The 21,742-nt window shown below is 49.0% G+C and overlaps 1 protein-coding gene across 1 annotated transcript in view; it reads right to left on the bottom strand.

The window, feature by feature from the left end:
* The window catches only part of PTCH1 (patched 1), a 67,304-nt gene extending 46,002 nt beyond the window's left edge, over positions 1–21,302 (bottom strand). Inside the window, exons 1-2 of the mRNA XM_036261443.1 lie at positions 20,963–21,302; positions 10,630–10,822 (exon numbers count right to left, since the gene is read on the bottom strand). Coding sequence (XP_036117336.1) covers positions 10,630–10,822; positions 20,963–21,157 — 388 coding nt within the window. The 5' untranslated portion in view covers positions 21,158–21,302. The remainder of the gene's footprint in view (positions 1–10,629; positions 10,823–20,962) is intronic.
* Positions 21,303–21,742: the final 440 nt, after the last annotated feature.

The raw sequence follows: 21,742 nt of genomic DNA, 5'->3' as shown, positions 1-21,742 counted from the left end.
CGTATGTGCAAATTTTTTTCTGGATCATGTGTTGACTGAAATGATGATATCATATTTATCATTTTTAATACCAATTATAACATATAAACCACATGGGGGGAAATCAGGTAAGAGGAAAGAATTTCTTAGGCAGCTAGGAACATTCTTTTGTTATTTTTATTTTTTTCTCGTAGAAAGCCTCTATTTAAAAATACAGGGTTTGATATCTACATCTATTTTGTGAAGTTTTCAGTTTTCCCTAGTAAAGGAGCAAAGGAAATCAGGAACTGGGGGTGGGGAAAATGGGAGAATTCAAAAAAAGAGAAAAAAAGTGGTGGATGGGGAGAGTCATGAAGCCTACATTTTCCTTAATCTGAAAATTCCTATTTTTATCATCACTGTTTCTTAAAGTAACTTTCTGGGATCTCTGTTAAGAATTGATTTCTTAAATCAGGATCACATTATTGCAGGTTGTTCTAACAATTCCCCAAATTCAAATCCTATTTCCTCCTAACTCACAAAATAACTTCAAATTAATTTTTAAAAATCCTGAATTTAATCCATCTGAGGACTACCTAGCACTAGATGACTTGCATATACATATGATGTCTAGGCATCTCAATTTCCTTGGATGGCTGGCAGCACTATCCAGTGTTCTACCAGAGGGTTGGCCCTAACCGCCCAGTTACTTTCTCACCTCCAAATGGTCATTGTTAATAGCTTCTCCACTTAAACTTAGAAACTGGAAGGCCATTTATTTTGCAACATATCTTGGGCTAGCCCCCAGTGCTACAAACCACCAGAGCAGCTATGTGATGTATACATATACATCTCTCTCTTGGATTTACAGAGATGGTGCACCAACCCAATAGGCTTTCTCAGACACAGGAGTGGGTGGAGAAGGAAGCTGGCCTCTCCTCACTAGCTTTGCTCAACTTGCAGTTTAACTCACAGCACACTGAAAAGGGTGACACTCCCAGATGCTGCTATGAAGTCAGTAGGCTTCTTACTATCAGCACCCCCACATTCGGTTTAACATTTGATATACTTATCTGACCCAATGAAGCAACATTATCCAAGCCACATCTTGCTCCTTGGCATCCCTACTCAGGTTGCTTTCCTTTGCCAGACCAAAGCTTTCATTCATCTGTAGCTCAAATCTTGACTGTGCAGCCAGACACACAAACGACAGCACCACTACTGTGCTCACTGCAGAGCAGAGGGCTTACCCCCTCGTTCCCTCCCAACTCTCCCTCTTCTTAAATAGGAGAGGGACCACCCTGCCTCATGGCACAGAGCAGTGTTTACATTGCAGTACTTGACTGTGTAATACATCTGGCATTTTTGGGCAGGATTCCTGAGCTAGGGGCCAGAAGCCCTTAAGCAATGATTTAAGGGTGAAAAAAAATCATGCACATAGACTTAACAAAGCCCACTTCCAGTTCCTTCTGCTTACTTTGGTAACACATTTCACCGGGAACTGAAAACTATCTTGCTTGATAAATTGGGGAAATCTACTGTTTCTGTTAATTATCCTAAGGAACAATAACAAATGAAGCTGTGCCCTGGCATGGAGACTTGCCTCGCACTAGCTTTGCCATCATAGCCAGTTGGTGTTTGGGGACCCACATGCAGTGTGGACTATTTGGGCCAACTCACACCTGGGTTTCTGGATTAGAAATAAGGTCCTGACTCCACATTATAAATCTCTCCAACAACAAACTTGTCATTCATTAGCGGGTACCTGACTGCCCACCAACGATACAGTTTCACTAACACATGACAGCTGTTTCTCTGACTATACTCTGAACCCAAACATAACAGAATAGTCATAGTCTTGAAGTGATTGAGGATAGGATGTATCTTGTACAACAAACTCCTGAAAGTCCCCACATCAGTCAAGCAGTTTCTTAATGGCAGGCTGGTTATTTGGAAGGCTGATTATTTCCACGAAACTTGGATACATGTAGAAAAACGGGTACTGCAGTGTGAAAAACAACAACCCTAAATCCAATTTAAGAGGAAAAAATCTGGTATTATCATAGAGCACTCAAATTCAGAGTCTGGAAGAACAAGTAACACAGTTATTTATATTCTGATAATCCTGAAAACACCTGTATGTAAGTCAAGAAAGGTTCCCACTGAGAAGACCCAGGAGCTGCCTCCTTCATGACCAAAACCCTCTCTGCCCCCAAGACCCTCATGTGGATGGACCATCTAAAGCTGTGCAGTCGGTCAAAACCCAGATGCAGAACTCTGTCCTCTTCCACCTGTCTGAGCTCCATGCTCCCTTTGGCCCTGGCCAAAGTTCCACCAGGAAAGCCTGGCTCAGACTATCATGGTTACACATCACTCACAATCTCAGAACTGTTCCAGGGGGGACTCTTCATTTCATATGCCGCACGAAGCGCAGGGGCCCCTGCTGGTTTCACACTGCACTTGTCAGTGGGTTCCCAATTTCCTTCCAAAGTCCATAAGCATGCCACGACTCTTCAAGAGGGGAAGCCCGTCTGCTGCTGACAGACCCATCTAAGAGCGTGGTCTCGGAACCAACCCTCGCCCAGAGGAGAACCCCAACGGTGCACAGGGTAGCTCGGCATCGAATAGGGTTGAAATACACACAATTCTCTGTCAGTTTGTGATTAACCAGATTTATTACCATTTCAGATTTTCCACTAGTCATTTCAGAGATCTATTGGGAGGAAATAAGTTGGTCAGTTTAGGAGTAGGTGGGCAGAAGGAAGGGTGGGAGGGAGAGAAGGGAGGACAGAGGCAAAGATGAGCAAAGGGATAGAGGGTGAGGGATAAGGGAGGAGGGAGGAAGCAGAAGAGGGTTCTGGGAGCCAGTGAGGGGCAAAGGAGATAGTATAGTTAATAGACTCATGTGTGTGTGACCATTATTTAGGGATGTCACACACAGCTGGATCTCTCTCAACCTCCCTCCCCCTAAATATTGTCAAAATAGATCTATGTTAAAAATTGTATTTCCGCACAATGGCATCTATTAAAATCTGGTCCCCTTTAAAATAACTTAAAGATATTTTCATACTTGCTTTAAAAGCCAAAAACACTTTAAAAATCACACACACACGCACGCACACACACGCATGCACACCTACTCTGCCCTAGAGCAGACTATTCTTCAGTGGCTAAGTCTGGGCAGACAGCTGGCACAGACAAAGTGGGGGCAGCCACAAAAGCAGCCCTTCCACTGGAGAACTGTGAACCCCCCCACTCTCCAACACGAGAAGGGCAGACAAGTTACAGCTCAGCCTGAGTGGACAGAGCTCCGGGGTCACAGGGAGGTCAGCTTTGAAGGAGAAATCCAATGAAATATAAACATGGCATTGTGGAAACCAGACAAATCTCCATAGCTTGTCCAGCCAGCGTTAATCTCGCCATCAGCTGTGGCGCAGAATCCAAACAAACGGATCCCGGCAGTTCGTACATCTGGAAGCTGTCATCTTCTGGGGCCTCCAAGTGGCGCTCCGTGCATCTGAAACACCCCACCGCCAATCTGCCTCCTCAACTTGGAGGTTAAGAGTGGCAGGCAGCAGAGAGACAGGGAGGACTCACAGGGCCACGTGCCCTGGACAGAAGGCACCCGAGGCTATTATTTTAACAATGACTTTTGTTTTAATAATTTTTCTCCAGATATGAAAGAAATACCACAACTGCTTCCACCTGTGTGTGTATGCCCATTATTGGAATTTAATCAATACCTAACAAACACCTTAATTTTCAAAAGTGCACAGGGAACTGAGGAGTGGAAAGGAGCTATATTGCATTGTCTTTCTGTCCTTTGTGAAATTCACCCGCACTGACAGCCCCAGAGAACAGAACCTGGGTGATGACCTTGGAAAGGGCAGAGAAGGCAGAACCCACCCCACCTCTTTCTGGTTGACTCAGTCCCTCTGGTTCTGCTGCACACGGACACCTGGGGGAGAGGTTTGTGATAGGAACATCTGGAGAACTAGACCACCAAAGAGCTAACAATGTGCTGTATGGATTTCCAAAAAAGCTGTTATTTCAATATGAACAAAGTCCAGTGGTGTCTTTTACCACTTTTACCAAGTCACCTTCATGCCAGAAACCTTCAGCTGAAATGCAACAAGGTCTATGTGGCAAAATTAAGTCACCTGAGGAAAAAGTACTTGAATACAAATATTTTTTCTTTCTTCCATGCCCCCCACCCCACTTGTCATGGTGTTTATTATTTTTTAATGTAATTTTAAGAAAAAACAAAAATTTTAAATGAGCATGAAAAAAAAAAATGAGTTACCTGGGTGAGTCAATATGGGGATGGGAGAGTGATATCACAGGATAAAATTCTTGCATGTGTCAAGGCCATACATTTGTAGTCACAACCCCATCATAATAAAAGCCTTCCATTTGCACAGCATGGGTCTTCCAATCTGAATCCCATTATCTAAACCAGTGGTTCTAAATCAGGGCGATATTGTGTATCATCCCTGCCCCCACCCCATACACACACATTTGGCAATGACTAGAAATAATGTGGTTATCACAATAGGAGGGTGCTACTGGCATCTAGTGGGTAGAGCCCAGGGATGCTGCTCAATACCCTACAAGGCACAGGACAGCCCCACATAAGAGAAATATGCAGCCCAACATGTCAGTAGTGAGAAACCTTGCCCTAAGCAGAAAGGATGGGGAAGCTCAGTTACCTCCCACAACTGCCAGGTACCTGAAGGCATACTGCTAAGCAAGAAAGTATAAACTTGAGAGCACTTAGAAACCTCAAGCAGTCACTTTTAAAAAAATTCTATTTCTCTTTTTTTTAAAAATCAGTCATTCCTCCCTTGATGTCCTCCTTTGTTGAAGCTGGCCTCCAGAGATGTTAATAAACAAACACAAGGCAATATGGATTCTTTTTAAGACTGTTCCCTCTTGCAGTAAAGAAGACCAGGGGCTGGGTAAGCTTTGAGAAAAAAAACCCCAATAAGTTCAAAGATATAAATGAACATTCTGTCACTGGGATATCGTGATGACAAACTTGTGTCTGAGAGAGAATTAGAGTGGGAGGGGTAGACATTAAGGGAGGCAGGAGAATAAAAGTGCTAAGCAAAAACAAAAGCCAACAGAGAAGTGGGCAAGACTAAAAATAAAGCATTTCCCTTCTGTGCCTGCAAGAGTGAGATCCAGGGGAAGTGCTCTGGTACCAGGGAGGGCACCAGAGGGCAAAAAATCTACTGCAGATCACGAGACAGGCCAAGATTGGCTTTAAAAAAAAGCTGGCAGCCCCCCAACCAAAAGCCCTACACACTTCGAAGACTTTCCTACCAAGTGGCTGATCTTCAAGCCTAAGGCTCCCCACGTCAAACCTGATGTTCCAACCAAAGGCAAGCATGGGAGTTCTGTTGGAGGTCACACCCACCCTCTGAGCCTTTGCCCAGGCTGTTCCTTCAGCCTGGAATGCCCCACAACCCCAACTCTCCAGCCCCTATGCTTAACTCAGGCGCCCTCCATTGGGGCTGTCTTGCTGTCCTGCCACTGGTCTGTGTGCCTGCGGGGTGGAGGCGCTCTGAGAGCAGGGGCTGTGGCCTTTCGCTGTTTCTCTGGAGCTTTGTGCAATGCCTAGAACAGAGCAGGCACTAAGAATATGTGCTTCATGAATATTTTTATTTTTAAATAACAATTAGACTCTCTTTGACCTTGCTGGCACTGGTATGTTTCCATAACAGCAAATGTCCACTACATCATTCCACATATTTTTTCACTAAACTTCAGGCAGGAGGACTCCCTTTACAAGTGAGCTAGATAGGACCTAAGACTCAAGCTAACATCTAATGTATATTGACAGTTTCTTAAAAGGCAATCATCATATGAACATTTGAACAACAGAATCAAAGACTTCTTATCACCAATGCCATAAAAAAGTGAGACAATCTTCCTTATCCAGCTTATACTGGTCTGCACATTGGAGCCAATGTATTATACTGTCTTTCCCAAGCATGTTAAACAAGGCATGAAAGTTAAATCATAGGTATATACCTTTAATTTGCTGACTATATTCAAAAGATAACATTACTTTGGCAGATGTGAATGCATGTAGTAAGTCTACGTGCATACACAAACACAAAGGCAAGTGGAGAGTGACCGATTGATCTATCGTCTATCTATCTATCTACAGGAGAGGTGCGCAGAAGTAGGTTTGAATTCAACCACTTTAGGAAGCAGTAGGGCTGACCCAAGCAGGTCATGAAATTTAGGTTTGTTTACTGATTTTCAAAGACTACAAGACTATGCAAATAATGAAGGCCAGCAATTCGAGCACTTATGAGATTGTACCTAAGTGCACTGTGCCATAGTGACATTCTTTTGAGTTAATAAAGCTATTGTAATAATTATAATCTGCACACCTTTTGCCATATAAACTGTAAACCTACTTTTGCCAACACCGTACACATATGTATTTGTATGTAGACATAGACAGACAGACAGACACACACACCCTCCAGTTCCCTGTGGGTGTGTATACATCTGTGTATATATACATGGCATTTTTAAAAATCACAGAAAGAATAGCATTTTCCAAATTGTCCCTCAGCATTCCTCTCCCCATAAAATCTCTTATGCTCTCTTTTCTTCTGTTGCTTTTTAATCAGGGAAACATGCAACCTGTGTCATTTGGTTTACTTAGTGTAGTAGCAAGCGCCCTGCTTGTACCCAGAACATTTACAGTCCCTATTAAGAAAACGCCATCCAACAGACTGCTTTGCTGAGAGTGATGTGGCATTTAAGAGATTAAAGTTCAAAATTACCTTAAATTCTCAGTTTGCTACCCATTTTACTCTACTGCAGTGTAAGAGAGCAGGGAATTCTTACTCTTGAGCAAATGCTCACACTACTTATTGCTGACGTGAACAAGAAGCCCGCCATATCACAAACAAGACTTCTACTTTTAATCTAAATTAAAATGATAAAATGGTATGGTGGCCTCCCCGGTTGGGTATACTTGCATTTATCAAACTGTTTCTTCTTCTACAGGGGAAAAATCTAGCACACAGTGAATGAGTGAATGAATGACAAATCGAGGTCAAAGCAACAGGAGACCAAGTTGACTTAAGTCAGCAATTTCCAATTGGTGCCACAAGACTTTTTAAAAGATGCAACACTGCCCAGCTGGTATTGCTCAGTGGTTGGGCATTGACCCATGCACCAAGAGGTCACCGGTTGGATTCCTGGTCAGGGCACATGCCCAGGTTGTGGGCCAAATCCCCAGTGCGGGGCATGCAGGAGGCGGCCAATCGATGTTCTCTCTCAGTGACGTTTCTATATCTCTCTCTTTCTCCCTTCCTCTCTCTCTCAAATCAATATAGAAAAAAAAGTTAAAAAATAAATAAATAAAAGATGCAATACCTGCCGTGGACGGTTTGGCCCAGTGGTTAGAGTGTCGGCCTGTGGATGGAAGAGTCTTGGGTTCGATTCCTGGTCAAGGGCACATACCTGGGTTGCAGGTTCGATCCCCAGCCCCAGTGAGAGGTAACCAATCAATGTATCTCTCTCACACAGATGTTTCTCTCTCTCTCTCCCTCCTCCCTTCCTTCCACTCTATCTAAAAAAATCAATGGAAAAATATCCTTGGGTGAAGATTAACAACAACAAAAATATGCAATACCTGACTACTTAGTCAGGGGCACTAACCTTCTTTCCCTTAGACTGTCAAGTAAAAAATGACAACAGCCATCTGGTGTGAATGCCCTGTCTTGAACCATAAATATATATGTCATATAATAGAACTGCATCTTACTGGTCACGTTGTATAATAAGGTTGCATCTGATTGGTTAATTCTTGGTACTAGAAATCCTTATATACAAGTATAGGGACCTGGTTTTTTTAAAAAGTCACTTTGGAGCAAAAAGGGTAGGTAATTACAATGATTGTTTTACATCAATCAAAATTATATCTATTTTTATGTCAAACTGGCAAAAAATGTATTTTTTGGCGTGCTGTAGAATTTTAGTAATTAATTCTATGTGTGCCATAAGATGAAAAGGCTGAAAAATCACTGACTTAAGTCATTAGTAGGCAAAGGGTCATGGTGACATGACAGAGTCATAGTTTCTCATAGAAAAGAGGACAAGAATGCAGATATATATGAAAACATTATATATAAGATATCATGTTACAAAAGTAAAGGATAGCTACCTTATTGGGTTGTAAGGCATGTGATAATAATAAATGGTAATGGTAGGTGCTCAACAAGTGATAGTATTGAGTAGATAACATTTGACTGAAGAACCAGTGAGCCATACTGAAATTGCCAAAACAGAGATGGGAAGGAAAATAGCTAAGAGGCCAGAAGTAGGCAAATTGAGTCTTAGCTCAGGTGTGTCAGTCCCTAACACTCTGTTACTAAGAAGGAGCCTAGGAAGCATGTTGCTCCTCCTTCCAGGAATTGAAATGTGCTGTATAATGGAGAAATACAGTTGCTTCTAGAAATACACAATGTTAAAAAAAAACAGTGATATTATTTCTCTTTAAATCTATTCAAGGTCTACCAAAAGTCTTCCTCAAAACAAAAAGCGACATTTTGTCACAACAACCAACAGATTTTTTTTGGCTCACATGGTGGAAAGTGAACATGGAAACAGAGCTGGGGGCCCCGTGTTCACCTCATCCCTCGCTCTGTCCGAGAACCTATGGTAGCTCCCATAGTCTAGCTAATCACATTTCCAAACTACAGCCCTGCTGTCCAGGGCCCACCTGAGCTACTACACCCTTCTCCCATGGGGGAGGGGTGGGGTGCTTCTACTGTCATCTGTCCACTCAGTTTGGGCCTTTGCCTGACTGCCTTTTCTGAGCTGCTTCCCAGAACTCCCTTCTTCATCCTCTCTCTCTCTCCATGTCGCCCTCATTTGCCTCACCACCTCCATCAAAGCTGTTTTTTTCCCTCCCATTGAACTTCCACCACCCACTTCAACTGTGAACTCAAATTTAGTTCAAGTCGATTTAACCCTGGTAGTTTTAAGTGCATAAATTTGTGCTCAGGGAGTGTCTCATATGCTTCAGAGTCCCATACAGTGCCTAGCACAGTGCTAGGGGTGTTGCAGGTACTCAGTAAACTTGTTGCTAGAACATCATAATAGATGGTCAATAAAACCCTTCTTTTAGCTACCAACGACAATGAAGTGTTGCACTGAAGTAAATTACTCCATGGATTCAATCCAAATAACACTTCTGTATTAATTACCAAGCTACTTAAGGCAAGAATGTTTTCTGGTCTTAATTATTTGGACTATTATTTTAATTGTCACTTCGCAACTAAAGGCTTCACCCTATGTTTGCAAAACATTGAAGGCTGAATCTTCACAAATACGACAAAATTAACAAAATATTCTTCAAGATTAGTTCTTCAACAGCATTCTGAAAGGGAGAGATTACACATGTAACTTCCAAATGTTGTTTTGGGCAGTTTTCACTAGGAATGCTGTACATATTCTGGTTTGAAATATCTACATAATAACCTCAATCCCTCCATCCCATCTCACTGTAAGAGAGCCAAGGCAGTGTTTAGGGGTTAAAATGTTTCCAAACAGCAAGACTGTCACTTTCCAAAAAGAGTTAAAAAACAACCAACAGAAAAAACACCCCCCCCCCCCAAAAAAAACCTGTATCATCAAAAGAATGTAAAATGTTTCTGCGCGGGAAAGGGGGATCTATTTTAAATTTACAACTGCTTAATAAGGCTTCAAGACCACCACCTCCCTGCCCCGCGCCCCAAATGAAGAATGCAGTTACAAGGCTGGCAGAACCCCTAGGAGAGCTCCTGTGGCCCCTCCCTCCAAACCCCCGTTCTTAAAATACGTTTCTTCTTTCAGCCTGTAAAACGCGGCCTCCCCCCCACCCCCACAATAATTCCATTTTAAAAGCCCCCACCCGCGAGGAAACATAAATCTACTTTGCAAACATGCGTTCCAGTCTGTGCTTTACAGGTTTTTTTCCAACTCCTTCCCCCCACCTCCCCGCTTTTTTTTTTTTTTTTTTTGTACCTTGAGACAAATGTTTTTTTCCCCCAGAGTTGAAAGCTGTCCAAAAACAGGACCACACACGCCGCCGCCTCCGCAGGCCCGCGCTGCTCCCGCCCCCCACCCTCCCCTGCGCGGCGGCCGCGGCCGACGGGGGCGCGCACACTCCCTCCAGCCGGAGGGGTGGCCTTTCTCTGCGCACCCCCACTTCTTTCCCTTTGGACACGGTGGGTGAGAGGGGGAGGACAGAAGCCAAGGACCAGCGCCAGAAGCGGAGAGGCCTGCCTCTGGCTGCCTCCTGAGGCACGGCGGAGGCGGATAGCGGCGGCGGCTGCAGGCCCCGCGGCCCCCGGCCCGCGCAGTGGTCCGTTCCGCGGAGGGGCCTCGCGCCCCCGCCGACCCGCCCCCGCCGCTCTCTCCCACAACACCTAGCACAGCGCAGCGCCCCGAGTAGATTACAGCGCGGCCTTTGTCGGGCGGGCTTGGCTCTAGGCCAGGCGCCCAAACAATAAACAATTCCCCCTGGTGCGGGCAAGGGGTTTTCGCTCGCCACCGAAATGCTCTAGGTGTATGCTGGCAAATATCTTTATCAATTGGGAAAAAAAGGAAGGGGCCCGAGGTGTGGGGAACTGGAGGGCGCCGCGTGGGGTCTCTTACCTTCCACCCAGAGCTCCTCCACGTTGGTTTCCAGATTAGCTGCCTTTAATCCCACAGCGAAGGCCCCAAATATAAGGAGGCCCACAACCAAGAATTTGCCGCAGTTTTTTTGAATGTAACAACCCAGTTTAAATAAGAGTCTCTGAAACTTCGCTCTCAGCCACAGCGGCGCTTTCCGGCCAGTAGCTTTCCCCTGAGGATGAAGCAGAAAAGGAGTAGTGAGCGCCAGGGAGTCGCGGCCCGCGCGCCCACGCCCGCTTGCGCGCACCCGCCAACAGGTCCCGCGAAAGCCGTGGGGGATGCCCTCGGGGCTGGACCCCCCCCCGCCCGCACGAGAGAACGCGAGCAGCGTGGGCGGGGGGGTGGCTGGGCATAAATCAAAGTCGGGCTGCAGCGTGGGAGTTGAACCGCGGCGACAGCAGGAGCGCCCCCACGCGTGGCCTGCGCAGCATCCCTGAGTGCGACATAGGGCGCTGGCGGGGGTTGTAGGGTGCAAGAACGAAAGGAAGGGGAACCTGAGGCAGAGAGGGGAGAAATCACTTAACACAGGCAATAGCCACGCCGGACCTAGTAAAGGAGGGGCTGCGTAATCACTGCGATGGAGCCCGACCTTTAAGAACCAGCAAAACTCGACCCCCTCCCCCCCCGCGCAAATCCTGCCCTCTACCCTTCACCTTTCTCCGGGGTGCCCCAGCGGGGACGCGGGTTGGGGCGTTAGAGCTCTCGGGTAACAATGTAGTGCGGAATCCCTCATTCTGACCCTCGCCCGGCGTGGTAGTAAGGGGATCCACGTGGTAAATGCGGTCGGGGGAGCTCACTCCGGACTCATTTCCATAGCGTTAGGAGACGCTGTGTGAGCTGAATTAGGAAGTGGGGCAGTCCTCAGAAACTTACGACAATATTTGTGATCGGAAGAGGGCAGCCACATGGATCTTTCCCTCCTCTCCCTTCACTTCTGTGTAAACGTAAAAAGCAGCGGAATGCACAGGGGAAGGGCCCAGGCCGGCGCAGGCAGGGGTCCCGACTGGGCGCTGGCTGCTCCCGGCCGCGGCGCTTTCCCGGCGGTGGCCGCGGCCCCGGCAGGCCCCGGTTTGGGTGCTCGCCTTCGCCGGATTCCACACATTTCAGCGATCCTCGTAAACACAATGAACCCGGCCGCTCCGCAGACCCGGACCGCGGATTTAAGGTGGCAATTTGTTTACAACTTTTTCTTTCCCCCAACCCTCTGAGAAGAGCCAGCTCAAAAACTGGGAAAAAAGGAGAGATGCCCTCTTCCAAGGATGATTTTTAAGGGAGCTGAGATTTCATGCTCAACAAAAGCAAAACCGGCTGCCAAAAAAGGAAACCACCTTTATTTCGGCTCCCTCCCCCCTTCTCTCCGCCTCTCTGTACTACGCCTCCCCCTCCAAAGAAATGTGGCAGCATTACAGGGGTTTGGGCTGTATATAGGGGCAGGGGCGCGGGAAAAGAGGGTTCCGAGGCAGGGGGCGCCGGGCAGTACCGCGCTGCGGCCGCCCTCGAGGTGGTCCACTGTGGACCGCTTTCCAGTGCTCCGGAAAAGGCACGCCGGGAGGGCGCGTGTACACACACACGCGCGCGCGCGCACACATACACACACCCCCCTCCACCCCCTGCGGACCTCAGACAGCCCTTTCCTCCCAGGACCGGAGGGAGGGTTTGAATTTTTCAATCCCCGCTTGTCTGCTTCTTTTCCTGGAGAGGTGTGTGTAAGTGAGTGAGTGAGTGAGTGAGTGTGTGTGTGTGGCCGGGCGATCCCAAAGAGGAAGAGGAGCTAAGAGTGGGAGGAGAGGAGAGTCTGAAATGCACCTTGGAAATCTGCTCCAGAGCGAAGGCGGCGTCGCAGTAGCTGGGCCGGTGCAGATAGTCCCGGTCCGGCGCGGCGTGGCGGCGCAGACCCCCGGTCCGTCTGCGCCTCCCGCCTCCGGCCGGCCGGCCCGGGGCCCCGCTGCAGCTGCCGCCGCCGCCGCCGCGATCCTGGGGCTCCGCGGCGTTACCAGCCGAGGCCATGTTGCCGCCGCCGCCGCCGCCGCGGGAACCGAGGCTTCCCGGGCCGTCCAGCGCGCTGCTGCTGCCGCTGCGGACTCCCGGCGCGCCCCGGCACTGGGCTGGCGAGGACGCCGCTGGCCGCCGGCAGTTCGGGTTGGGGCTCCAGTTGACAGACCTGCTGCTGCTGCCGCTGGTGCTGCTCACACGGCGGGCGCTGCTGCCGCTGCGGCCGCGGCCGCTGCCGGGGAGTCAGACCCTGCGCCTTCCATTGCCACATTGCGCGGGAGTCCCGAGGTCTCTGCGGCCGCCGCTGCCCACATCCAGTTCTCAGGAGGGCGAGAGCCGGCGCGCGGAGCCAGCCTGTCCTTCGGGCGCTCGCGCGGCGCTCCTCGCGGTCCCCAACTCCCCCTGCCCACCCCCCGCCCCGCGCCGCGACCCCTTCACTGCAGAAAACGCCAGCAAATCCCCGCCGCTCCCGCCGGCCTCGCTGACTCCCTCGGCGCCTCCTGGGTCGCCCGAGCGGCCGCGGAGGGCAAGCGCAGAGCCGCCGCCGCAGGGTCTGTGGGTGCCGGGCGGGTCTCAGCGCTGCCGGGCCGGGGCTGCCGCCGCCGCCGCTGCTCTCGCGGCGGCTGCTGCTGGCGGTAGCGGCTCCTGAAGCTGCTGCTCGGGCTGCTCGGGCTCTGGCTGCTGGGTTCGCGGTGGCTGCTCGATCCCGGACTCTGCTTTCTTGTGCTCCTCGCCGACCCGCTGGACCATTCTGCCCCCGTGCAGCGCGCCTCTCTCGCTCCCGGGACCTGGGGACTCCGCTCTGTGTGTGTGCAGCGGGCAGCGGCCGCAGCAGCTCCTTGATTCAATAGATGAGATGGAAGAAGAAAAAAAAGAACTCTCTCCATTTGGAGAAAGAGGAGGAGGAGGGGAGGGGGTGGAGGGGGAGAGAGCGAGCGAAAGAAAAAAAGGCTGGAGCTCCCGCCCCTGGGGCTGTCAGATGGCTTGGGTTTCTGCGACGCGATTGGCTCACGGAGGGCAGAAATTACTCAGCAAACATGACTATTATTAGCTGCTTAGCAACAGCTCACCAAAGTAGAGAGACCACCCAGGTAGGCAACCCCAGTGTGTGCATCCCGGCTTCGGGGGGAGCCTCCTAGAGCGCCAACGTTCTCGCATGCAATACTTCCATTAAGGAATGCCCCCCCCCCACTTTCTTTCTTATTCCTTTTCTTTTCAACAGTATCTTCTTTTTGTAGACGCCTTTTGAGCGCGCGCGCGCACACACACACACACACACACACACACCCACGAACATTTGCCTCGCGATAGACACGGGGGGAAATGTAATATTTTTTTAAGCGCTTAAACAATTTCTGAAATTCCTCAAAGAAAACCCTTTCAGAGGCACCTTGGCCTCAAGCTGCAGCAAATACTGGGAGGTCCGGCTTGAATTCCCAGGCCTGCACCAATAATGACAGGGTGGTGGATAGTACGCCTGTATGTGCCAGATTTTTTTTCCCTCCTCTTTTTTCTTTTATAACTAAAGAGAAGACTTAGACTCTCGCAGGGAACAACGCCTAGCATTAAGATAAACAAAATGGAAAGTTAAAGAGGAAAGTAAGGACGTTGGAAAAAGAAACCCTCTCTTAAAATTCATGCCCTCGCCCCCTCCCCCCTAAAAAAAAAAAAAAAAACCCACGGCAGCACAGTCCGGGTTTGAAGGAGGCCGTGTATTATAAACGTGGAATCCAGACACCGAAGCATTCTCATGGAGGCAGAGGCATTTTTATTTGAATCTTTAATTTGACATATGTAAAAGAGACACAACAGAATCCTTTTAATAAACCAGAGAAGCGGAATTGTTTCCTTGAGGAAGTTTTCTCGACTACTTTGGATTAATTTGGACTTAGACTCCCCCCCCCCCCGTTTTTAAATTAACCACATGTCCTTATTTATTTAAAGTCTGTTTTAAACTTTTTTCAAAAACTGGTACGCATCCTGTTATATTTAATAATAGCGTGACGTAGAGGAGAATAAAGGCTTTGATGTTGGATTCATTCGAAACAAATTGTGGACTGATTGCGAGGATTTGTCCAGACACTGCTGCTAGTGTCACCAAGACATCCCGGGGCTTCGCTTCCCATTGGGGAAGGAAACACGCGACTCTCAGGTAGATTCTGGGGCCCGAGTCTAATTAAACTGTCCACATAGCTTCCCTTTTTATTTAAAAATAAATTTTGGGCAGTGGAATTTGTTTTTCTTACGCTTACAAGTTAAATTCCTTCCTGAGATAAGGTCCAGATCCCCAAACCCTCGATTCTGCCTTATTTTAGTAAATTTGCTTTTTCTTTTTTTTTAATGCTGTTGAACTGCAGAGGGACCCGCGGCAGCGGGAAGCCGACTGAAGCCGTGAAATGGGGCCGTGTGGCTTTAAGATGCACACGGTGTGTGTTCATTGAAAAAAAAAAAGAAGAAAGAAAGGAAAGGAAAGGAAAGAAAGAAACCCAGATGGAGAGAAAGGGGGAGGAGCGGGGAGAGGGCGGAGCCCACACGGCCACGTGACCCAGGGCCCGGGCGGCGCGTGCTCGGCGGCCCGAGGCCTATTACGCGCGCGCGTGTCCGGGTGTGCGCGCGCCCGAGCTCCCGGACAACCCGCGCCCGCGCGGCCCAGATCAAGCAGGTAGGGAAGTCGGTGCGCTCGGCTCGTGTCCGGCGGGCTCCACATCTCCAGAGCTGCCTCCCAGGAGCCCAGGCGAGGCGCGCGCCCCGCCGGCGCGGTCGGACGTGCCGGACGCGCCGTAGTACATTCCTGAAGGCGGTCCGGCCCCCTTACGTTGCCCAATGCCCGCTTGCCTTCCCCGCGGCTGGCCAATGGCTGAGCTCACGGGTCCCTTTCCATTCACCCGCCCCGCGGCCGCGGCCGGAGAGGGACTGCAGCTCTGCCAACCGGCCACCGGGTCGGCCCACGCGGCTCCCGTGGGGGGCCTGTCGGCCAGCCTTCCCCGCCCTCTTCCTTCCTCTTCAGCGGTTTCCCCTCCCTCCTTCTTTCCCTCTCCCTTTCTTCTTCCTTTTTCACCCTTTTCTCCTCCTCCCCTGCTCTCTCCCCTCTATCCAGCCTCGCCACATTCCCTCTAGTTTTTTTCTGCTTTCTAATTTCACTGGGAGACCCAGCCCCCTGAATCTCGAACCGGCAAAACGTGTGCAGTACCCCAGGCAGGATAGGATGTCCTGTAGAATAAAGAAACAAAGAGAAAAGTGTCTGGGGGTATTCACAAGATCAGGAGGAGGACCTGAGGACCGGCCAGCGCGGAAATTCAAAAGTCAGAACTCCAAAGGAGCACGTGATTTTGTGTGTTGTTCTCTGCTGCTAAAATCCAGAAGGGAAGACGAGCATTGTCCAATGAAAATGATACTACGTACATTGATAAATAATATCGCAGGAGAATTGGGCTCGATCATAGCAAGTTTAATCTTTGAGAAAAATTATCTTTATTATGTTTGATAAATAGCAAACAGCAGGAAAGGTGATTTAATATTCTAGCTTTTTTTTTTTTTTTTTTTACTGAACGTTTCGTACTTGTTGCTGAAAATTATTTTTTAAAGACTGGGGGGGGGTTCCTCTAGTTTCCCATGTCAGTTTTTATATTTGAGGTGTGCTCTATGGCAAGGGAACCATGTAGTCATAGACAGATTTCTATGTTTGTCTTTTCAAGTTTCTTTACCATGTTTTAGACCAAAATAATAGTTTTTCCTACCCATCTTTTATTTACAGCAATTTCAGTATAGCTATTTAGATTATGGAACTCCAAAATGAAATTAAAGGCTATATTACTCTCCGCACGCAGCTGCACTTCCTCTCGTTCGGGCTGCGGCTGCCAGTGCACCATTTCAATGGCAAAGCCCCTTCCACTCGGGCTCATTTCCCTCGGTTTGACTTAATTCCTAAACGTTTTGAACATTGATCTCCGGGGTTTTCAGCGCCCTGCGCCCCCTCACCCGCTGTTTGATAGGTTAACTTTTCAGCATTTCAGACAATGGTCCCGGCCTGTAAATTCTACCCATCGGTTCCAGGAGGCGATCCCCAGCCTGGGCTCTAACAAGCGCTATCTTAATCTCCCAACCCCCACCCGTCGCTTCCCCTGTGGTCTGCTTTTTTCATACACAGAGATGAATTACTTTGAGGATCTAATTGGCCTTGTTTCTGTAACGTTTTAAGAAAGGGAAGAGGAGCTAGTGTAAAAGCCTGCTCGACTTGGGTGGTCAGGGCTGAGGCTGCCCCCAATTTGCCTCATTGCTGATGCATGCGAGTGCGACATTCCCAGCGATAATGTTGTTCCTAACCAATCTGCCCTTATTTACATTTGTAAGCATTGTCGCCTTTAATATGCATGCCCTGTGCAGGGGACCGCAGCGCCACACCGGGTTTGTTAACTTCAACTAACCACAGGATTCTCTAGACCTGCAATGAGGCTAGCTGGAGGAGCCAGGCCTGCAAAGGTGTCTGCTGGGAAGACAATCCCTTTAATGGCCTTTCCCCTCCTGATTACCAAATAAGTGACAGCTCTGGGCCTTTTCAACCAATTGGACCTGCTGGTTCTCTTTGGAGCAACAGATGAGTGTTCTATCTCCCCTTTCCATGTCAAGTTCATCTCAGTGCATCAGTTGTCATTTCCGTCTCCCCAATCAGCATCCAAGACTTCATTGGAGTCTATCGTTTTCAAAACAGATTCCTTAAACTCTTAAAACATGATTCATTCATATCTTCTTTCTTTTCCAATAGTTCAAATACCCATGGCCACACCACACACATCCCAAAAATGACATCAGATTATCTGAATGATAACACTGAAATAAAACATCTGCCCTTTGTGTTTGGGCATTGCAATAATAAGCAATTGTGGGAGCTGGACTTGGTGGAGTAATGAGAAACCACAGTGAGATTTATTCTCTGGTTGCTCAGATCCAACCAAATGGGTCTTTAACATCTAATGTAATTTAACTCATTTTTGCAGAGTACAAATGAATAAAGTGGTAAATGTAATCTAGTAATTTGACCCTTGGGCGATGTTATAATGTTGTCTACCAATTTTAATATTCTTTTCCACAAATGCAAATAATTGCAAACATTACATTAAGTCCCACAGTATTCATACTGAGAGGATGAGATGGAGAAAGGAACTGAGATTTGATATTTATGGATGGAGACCCCAGGATGGGTCAGAGCCTGAGCAGTTCAAAGCAGGTACCTTGGATAAGAGTTGAGTCTTGACTCAATTCAAACCAGTATGCCTCCATCCACCACATTTTCTTGGCTCCCTAAGAATGCCTTATTATTTTCTCATTGGCAGCTTTTGTATTTACCTAAAAGGTGATGGTAGAAAATGAGTCTAAAAGGTTTGAGGGAGGAGAATAGATTCAGCAGCCACAAAATGTAAAACCCCTAAGCATGACTCCCCTCCCCTTCTCCCTTCCACCTTCTGTTTCCTCTTCTATACCCCCCTCCTCAGAACTGGAGGAAAGGGAATAGCTCTAGCCAACTTGTCAAAATAATGCTGCTAATTACCCCTGATCTCCTTTAATGGGAAGCTGCTCCCAATTCCACAAAGGAGTAAATGAGGGGTCTACAGCACAAACCCAGGAGCACTGGCATTTTTTGAGCTTATAGTGAGCTGGGGGTAGGAGGCGGTGGAAGAGGGGAGATGTCCTGAGAAGGTCCCAGAAATCTCCACATTTATTACTCCAGGTTCAAATACTAGCTTGAAAAGGGGAATCAGACTTTATGCAATGCCAAAGCTATTGGTATTCTCTTGCTGGGAATGTCACCAAGTGCAAAGAAAATGTTCAGAGCCTACAATGAACTTGAAAGAAAACATAGCATGGAGCCTTATATTTATTTCCTCCCTTGTTTAAATATCTTCTTAGCCACATTACTTTACTCTAGTGGATAGAGATGTATTCTGGAAACACCACACTTTGAATATTTCTTTCTCCATCTCTCTCTTGCCTCATCTCTATTTCCCCATCTAATATATCTATATCAAGCTTTGCATTTGGCAGAAGGCACACCATTCATTTCCGAGATCTCTGCCATTGGGTCTTGCATGAAAAAGAAGCTGAGCAACATGATCCCTTTGACCCACTGCTGGAGCAACAAATTTATTAGAGATATAGGCATGAGAAATGAAAGGGAAGTAAAACAATTCCAGCTTATTGTGTGTCTTTCTTTCATACTGCTAATCCGGTTTACACATCACGCCTACATGTCTCAATAGGGCTTTATACACTGTGGCAGAGGCGGGAGAAAATAAAAGGTGTGTGTGTGTGTGTGTGTGTGTGTGTGTGACAGAGAAAGAGAGAGAGAGAGAGAGAGAAGGATAAAACAGGAAGACATATTTTAATACACACTGATTTGGCTCATCAGTTTTTCTATCTGTAGAAAGTTGAAGACAATTGGTGTAAACAAAAAAAAAAGCTTTTTTCCCCCTTTCACAAAATAGCTTCAATGGTGCTAACTCCTATTTGAATAGCTTGTTAGATTATGACTAGATTGTAACCAGAAATTAGATACACTTCTTAGTGAGTTTGAAATGAAGGTAATACCCAAATTGATAATGGGCCTATTGGTGTCCACCTTGATTCAACATTTTAGTATGTAAAGATCTTGGGTTCAAAGATGTTTTACAGCCTTGTGGAAGGAAGCTAGATGACAACTGGAGCACACAAACTCACAATTGAAAGCCCCATGTTTTACAACACAGGTACACAATGCACCTGAGGCAACAATTTATCCTGAGTTGCCACCCAGAAATAATAAGTTACAGTAACAAAGGATGACACCAAAAAGCACTGTCTTTCTTTGAGGAGTCAGGCAGTTAATTACATGTTGAAGTACTGGAGCCAAAAAGCAAAAAACCAAAACCCACAAAAAGAGAAGAAAACGAACACACACAGAATGCTGAAAAGGGACTATTGTAGTTCAAGACTTGTTATCCAATTATTAAATATTTAGAGGCACCCATGTGGGTCTTTATTATTTATATATTTCCCTTCCCCGGGGAGGAGGTAGAGATAAAAAGGGGAAAAGATGCTTTTCTCTCCCAAGTCTAGGAAAATAGAGGTTCCTGGGTGTCTTCCACAGACAACAATCTATATGGTTCTTCTTAGGTGACAGAAATTGAGAGCTTTGGACGTATTGATCATCTACACACCAGGGGTCATCTTTAACATAAACTTAAATCCCTGGAGACATAGCCCATGTCACTCCAGAAGTATAGTCTCTGGAGGGCCTATGAGGCCAGTGTTGGCACCGGGTCTGAAGGGGTTTGGATGGGTCATGCCATCTCAGGGCTCCCCTTAGCCCTCTCAGCACTCTCAGCACTGAGCTAGCACCCTTCTCTTTAATGGATGGCAGGCACCAGAACGTCTAATTTCATGGGTGAAAAAGTCAGCACGTACCATCTCCAACCCATGGCCCCTTCGTGAACTAAAAAAAACCCCTCTGGCCCTTTTTCCCACCAACGGAGGCAGGGAGGTGGATGTTTGCGCTCCAAGTTTTGGTAAGGTGCCTCTCCCTCCTAGCCCTGGGGTCCTGGCCCTGACGCGGAGAGCGTGCGCTCCTCGGCTCCAGCAGGTCTCTAGCAGGTCTGCACCAGCTCCCCGGAGACAAGAGCACTCGCTCGGGTGCGCGCGCGCTCAGCCCGCACGCCCACCCCACCCCACCCCCCGGCGCTGTCACTCTCTCCGCACCAGCCCTTCCATCCCAGCTCTGCCTCCACTGGCGACTCAGTAGCCACCACCAGGCTGAGGAGCGGAAGCCAAGGTGGCGACCCTTTCAAGCGTGCAAATGGGATCCCAGGCGACCCCCTCCGTGAGAATTCCCCCTGAAGCCGTTCCCCGGCCCGCCGCCGCCAGACCCCTCCCCGCCCCGCGGGGCCGCCTCGGGGGGCGGGGGCCCGGAGCGTGCGAGCCAGCGTGGAGACGCCGAGCCGGCTACCGCTCCCCGGCGGCGCAGCCCACCCAGCCCGGCGGCCCCGGCGCGCCGCCCGCCTGGCCCTCTTTCCGCCGCGCGGGGCGCCGGGTACCGCAGCACCGCGTCCCCGGGGCGCGCGCCGCTCGAGGGCGAGGTGGTGGTGGTGGCGGCGGCGGCGGCGGCGGCGGCGGCGGCGGCGGCGGCGGCTGCACTCACCATAGCCGGCCGTCAAGCCCTGCCCGGAGCACGGGTGCCGAAGGCGCGGACGCGGGGCTTGGATTTCACATCAATTCCTTTTTGCCCGGTGCCCCCCTTTTCTGGTCCTCTGCTCCTCCGTCTGCTCCCCGTCTTCCCTCGTCTCCCCCTAGCCTGGTCGCTGCGGGTCTCTTTGTCTTCCTTGTCGTCTTTTTCTTCGCCTTGGTCTTCGTCTTCTCCTCCTCCTCCTCCGTCTTTACAAAAGGAACGGAAAGTGTAAAAACCCCGGCGCGCTGGGCCGCCGGAGGCTTTCGGCGGAGTGCAGCGCGGACTCACAATTACAAGCCTGTTTCTATTAAGCAGTTCCATGGCCCTCGGCGTGGGTGGTCTGCCGCGCCATAGGCAGGACCTGTCAGGGTCACGTGACAGATCCGAAAACTTTACCCCTTTACAATAAACTCAAGGAAAGCAAAGTAAACTCAAGGAACGTGCTATCAGCACAGCCCTCCTGGGTAAACAGGCGCTCCCCTCCCCGCCTTCCTGGGAGGCGCCTGCCCTGCGAGCTCCGGCGAGCCCCGTCGGCCCCCTCCCCGCCCCCCGCGGCCGCGTCTGCGGGAGGCCTCTGGGCCGGGCGGTCTACGCCCGCCACCTCGCCATCCCTACCTTTGGCTCCCCCACCCCACACACATTCTCTGCTAACGTTTAGCCACTTGCCCGATCCCCGGGGTTGAGGGGTGCTGGGGGAGCAGGGAAGCTCATTTCAGCATCCCCTGCACTCCAGGAAATGCGGGGTGCCCAGAGCCCTGCAGAGGAACACCACGGGTCCTGTCAATTCTCAAAACCCTTTCTTGCTCGCGTTCCCACGGAAGCCCTGAGAAGCTGAGAGCATTCTGGTTGACAGGCCCACAGGCTGACAGGGAGGCAGAGAGCCAGGGAAGCCTGGTAGATAACAAG

Source organism: Molossus molossus, unplaced genomic scaffold, assembly GCF_014108415.1.
Source record: "Molossus molossus isolate mMolMol1 unplaced genomic scaffold, mMolMol1.p scaffold_m16_p_14, whole genome shotgun sequence".
NCBI classification, from domain to species: Eukaryota; Metazoa; Chordata; class Mammalia; order Chiroptera; family Molossidae; genus Molossus; species Molossus molossus.
The sequence above is the reverse complement of the archived record's forward strand: the minus strand, read 5'-3'. Positions and strand labels throughout refer to the sequence as shown.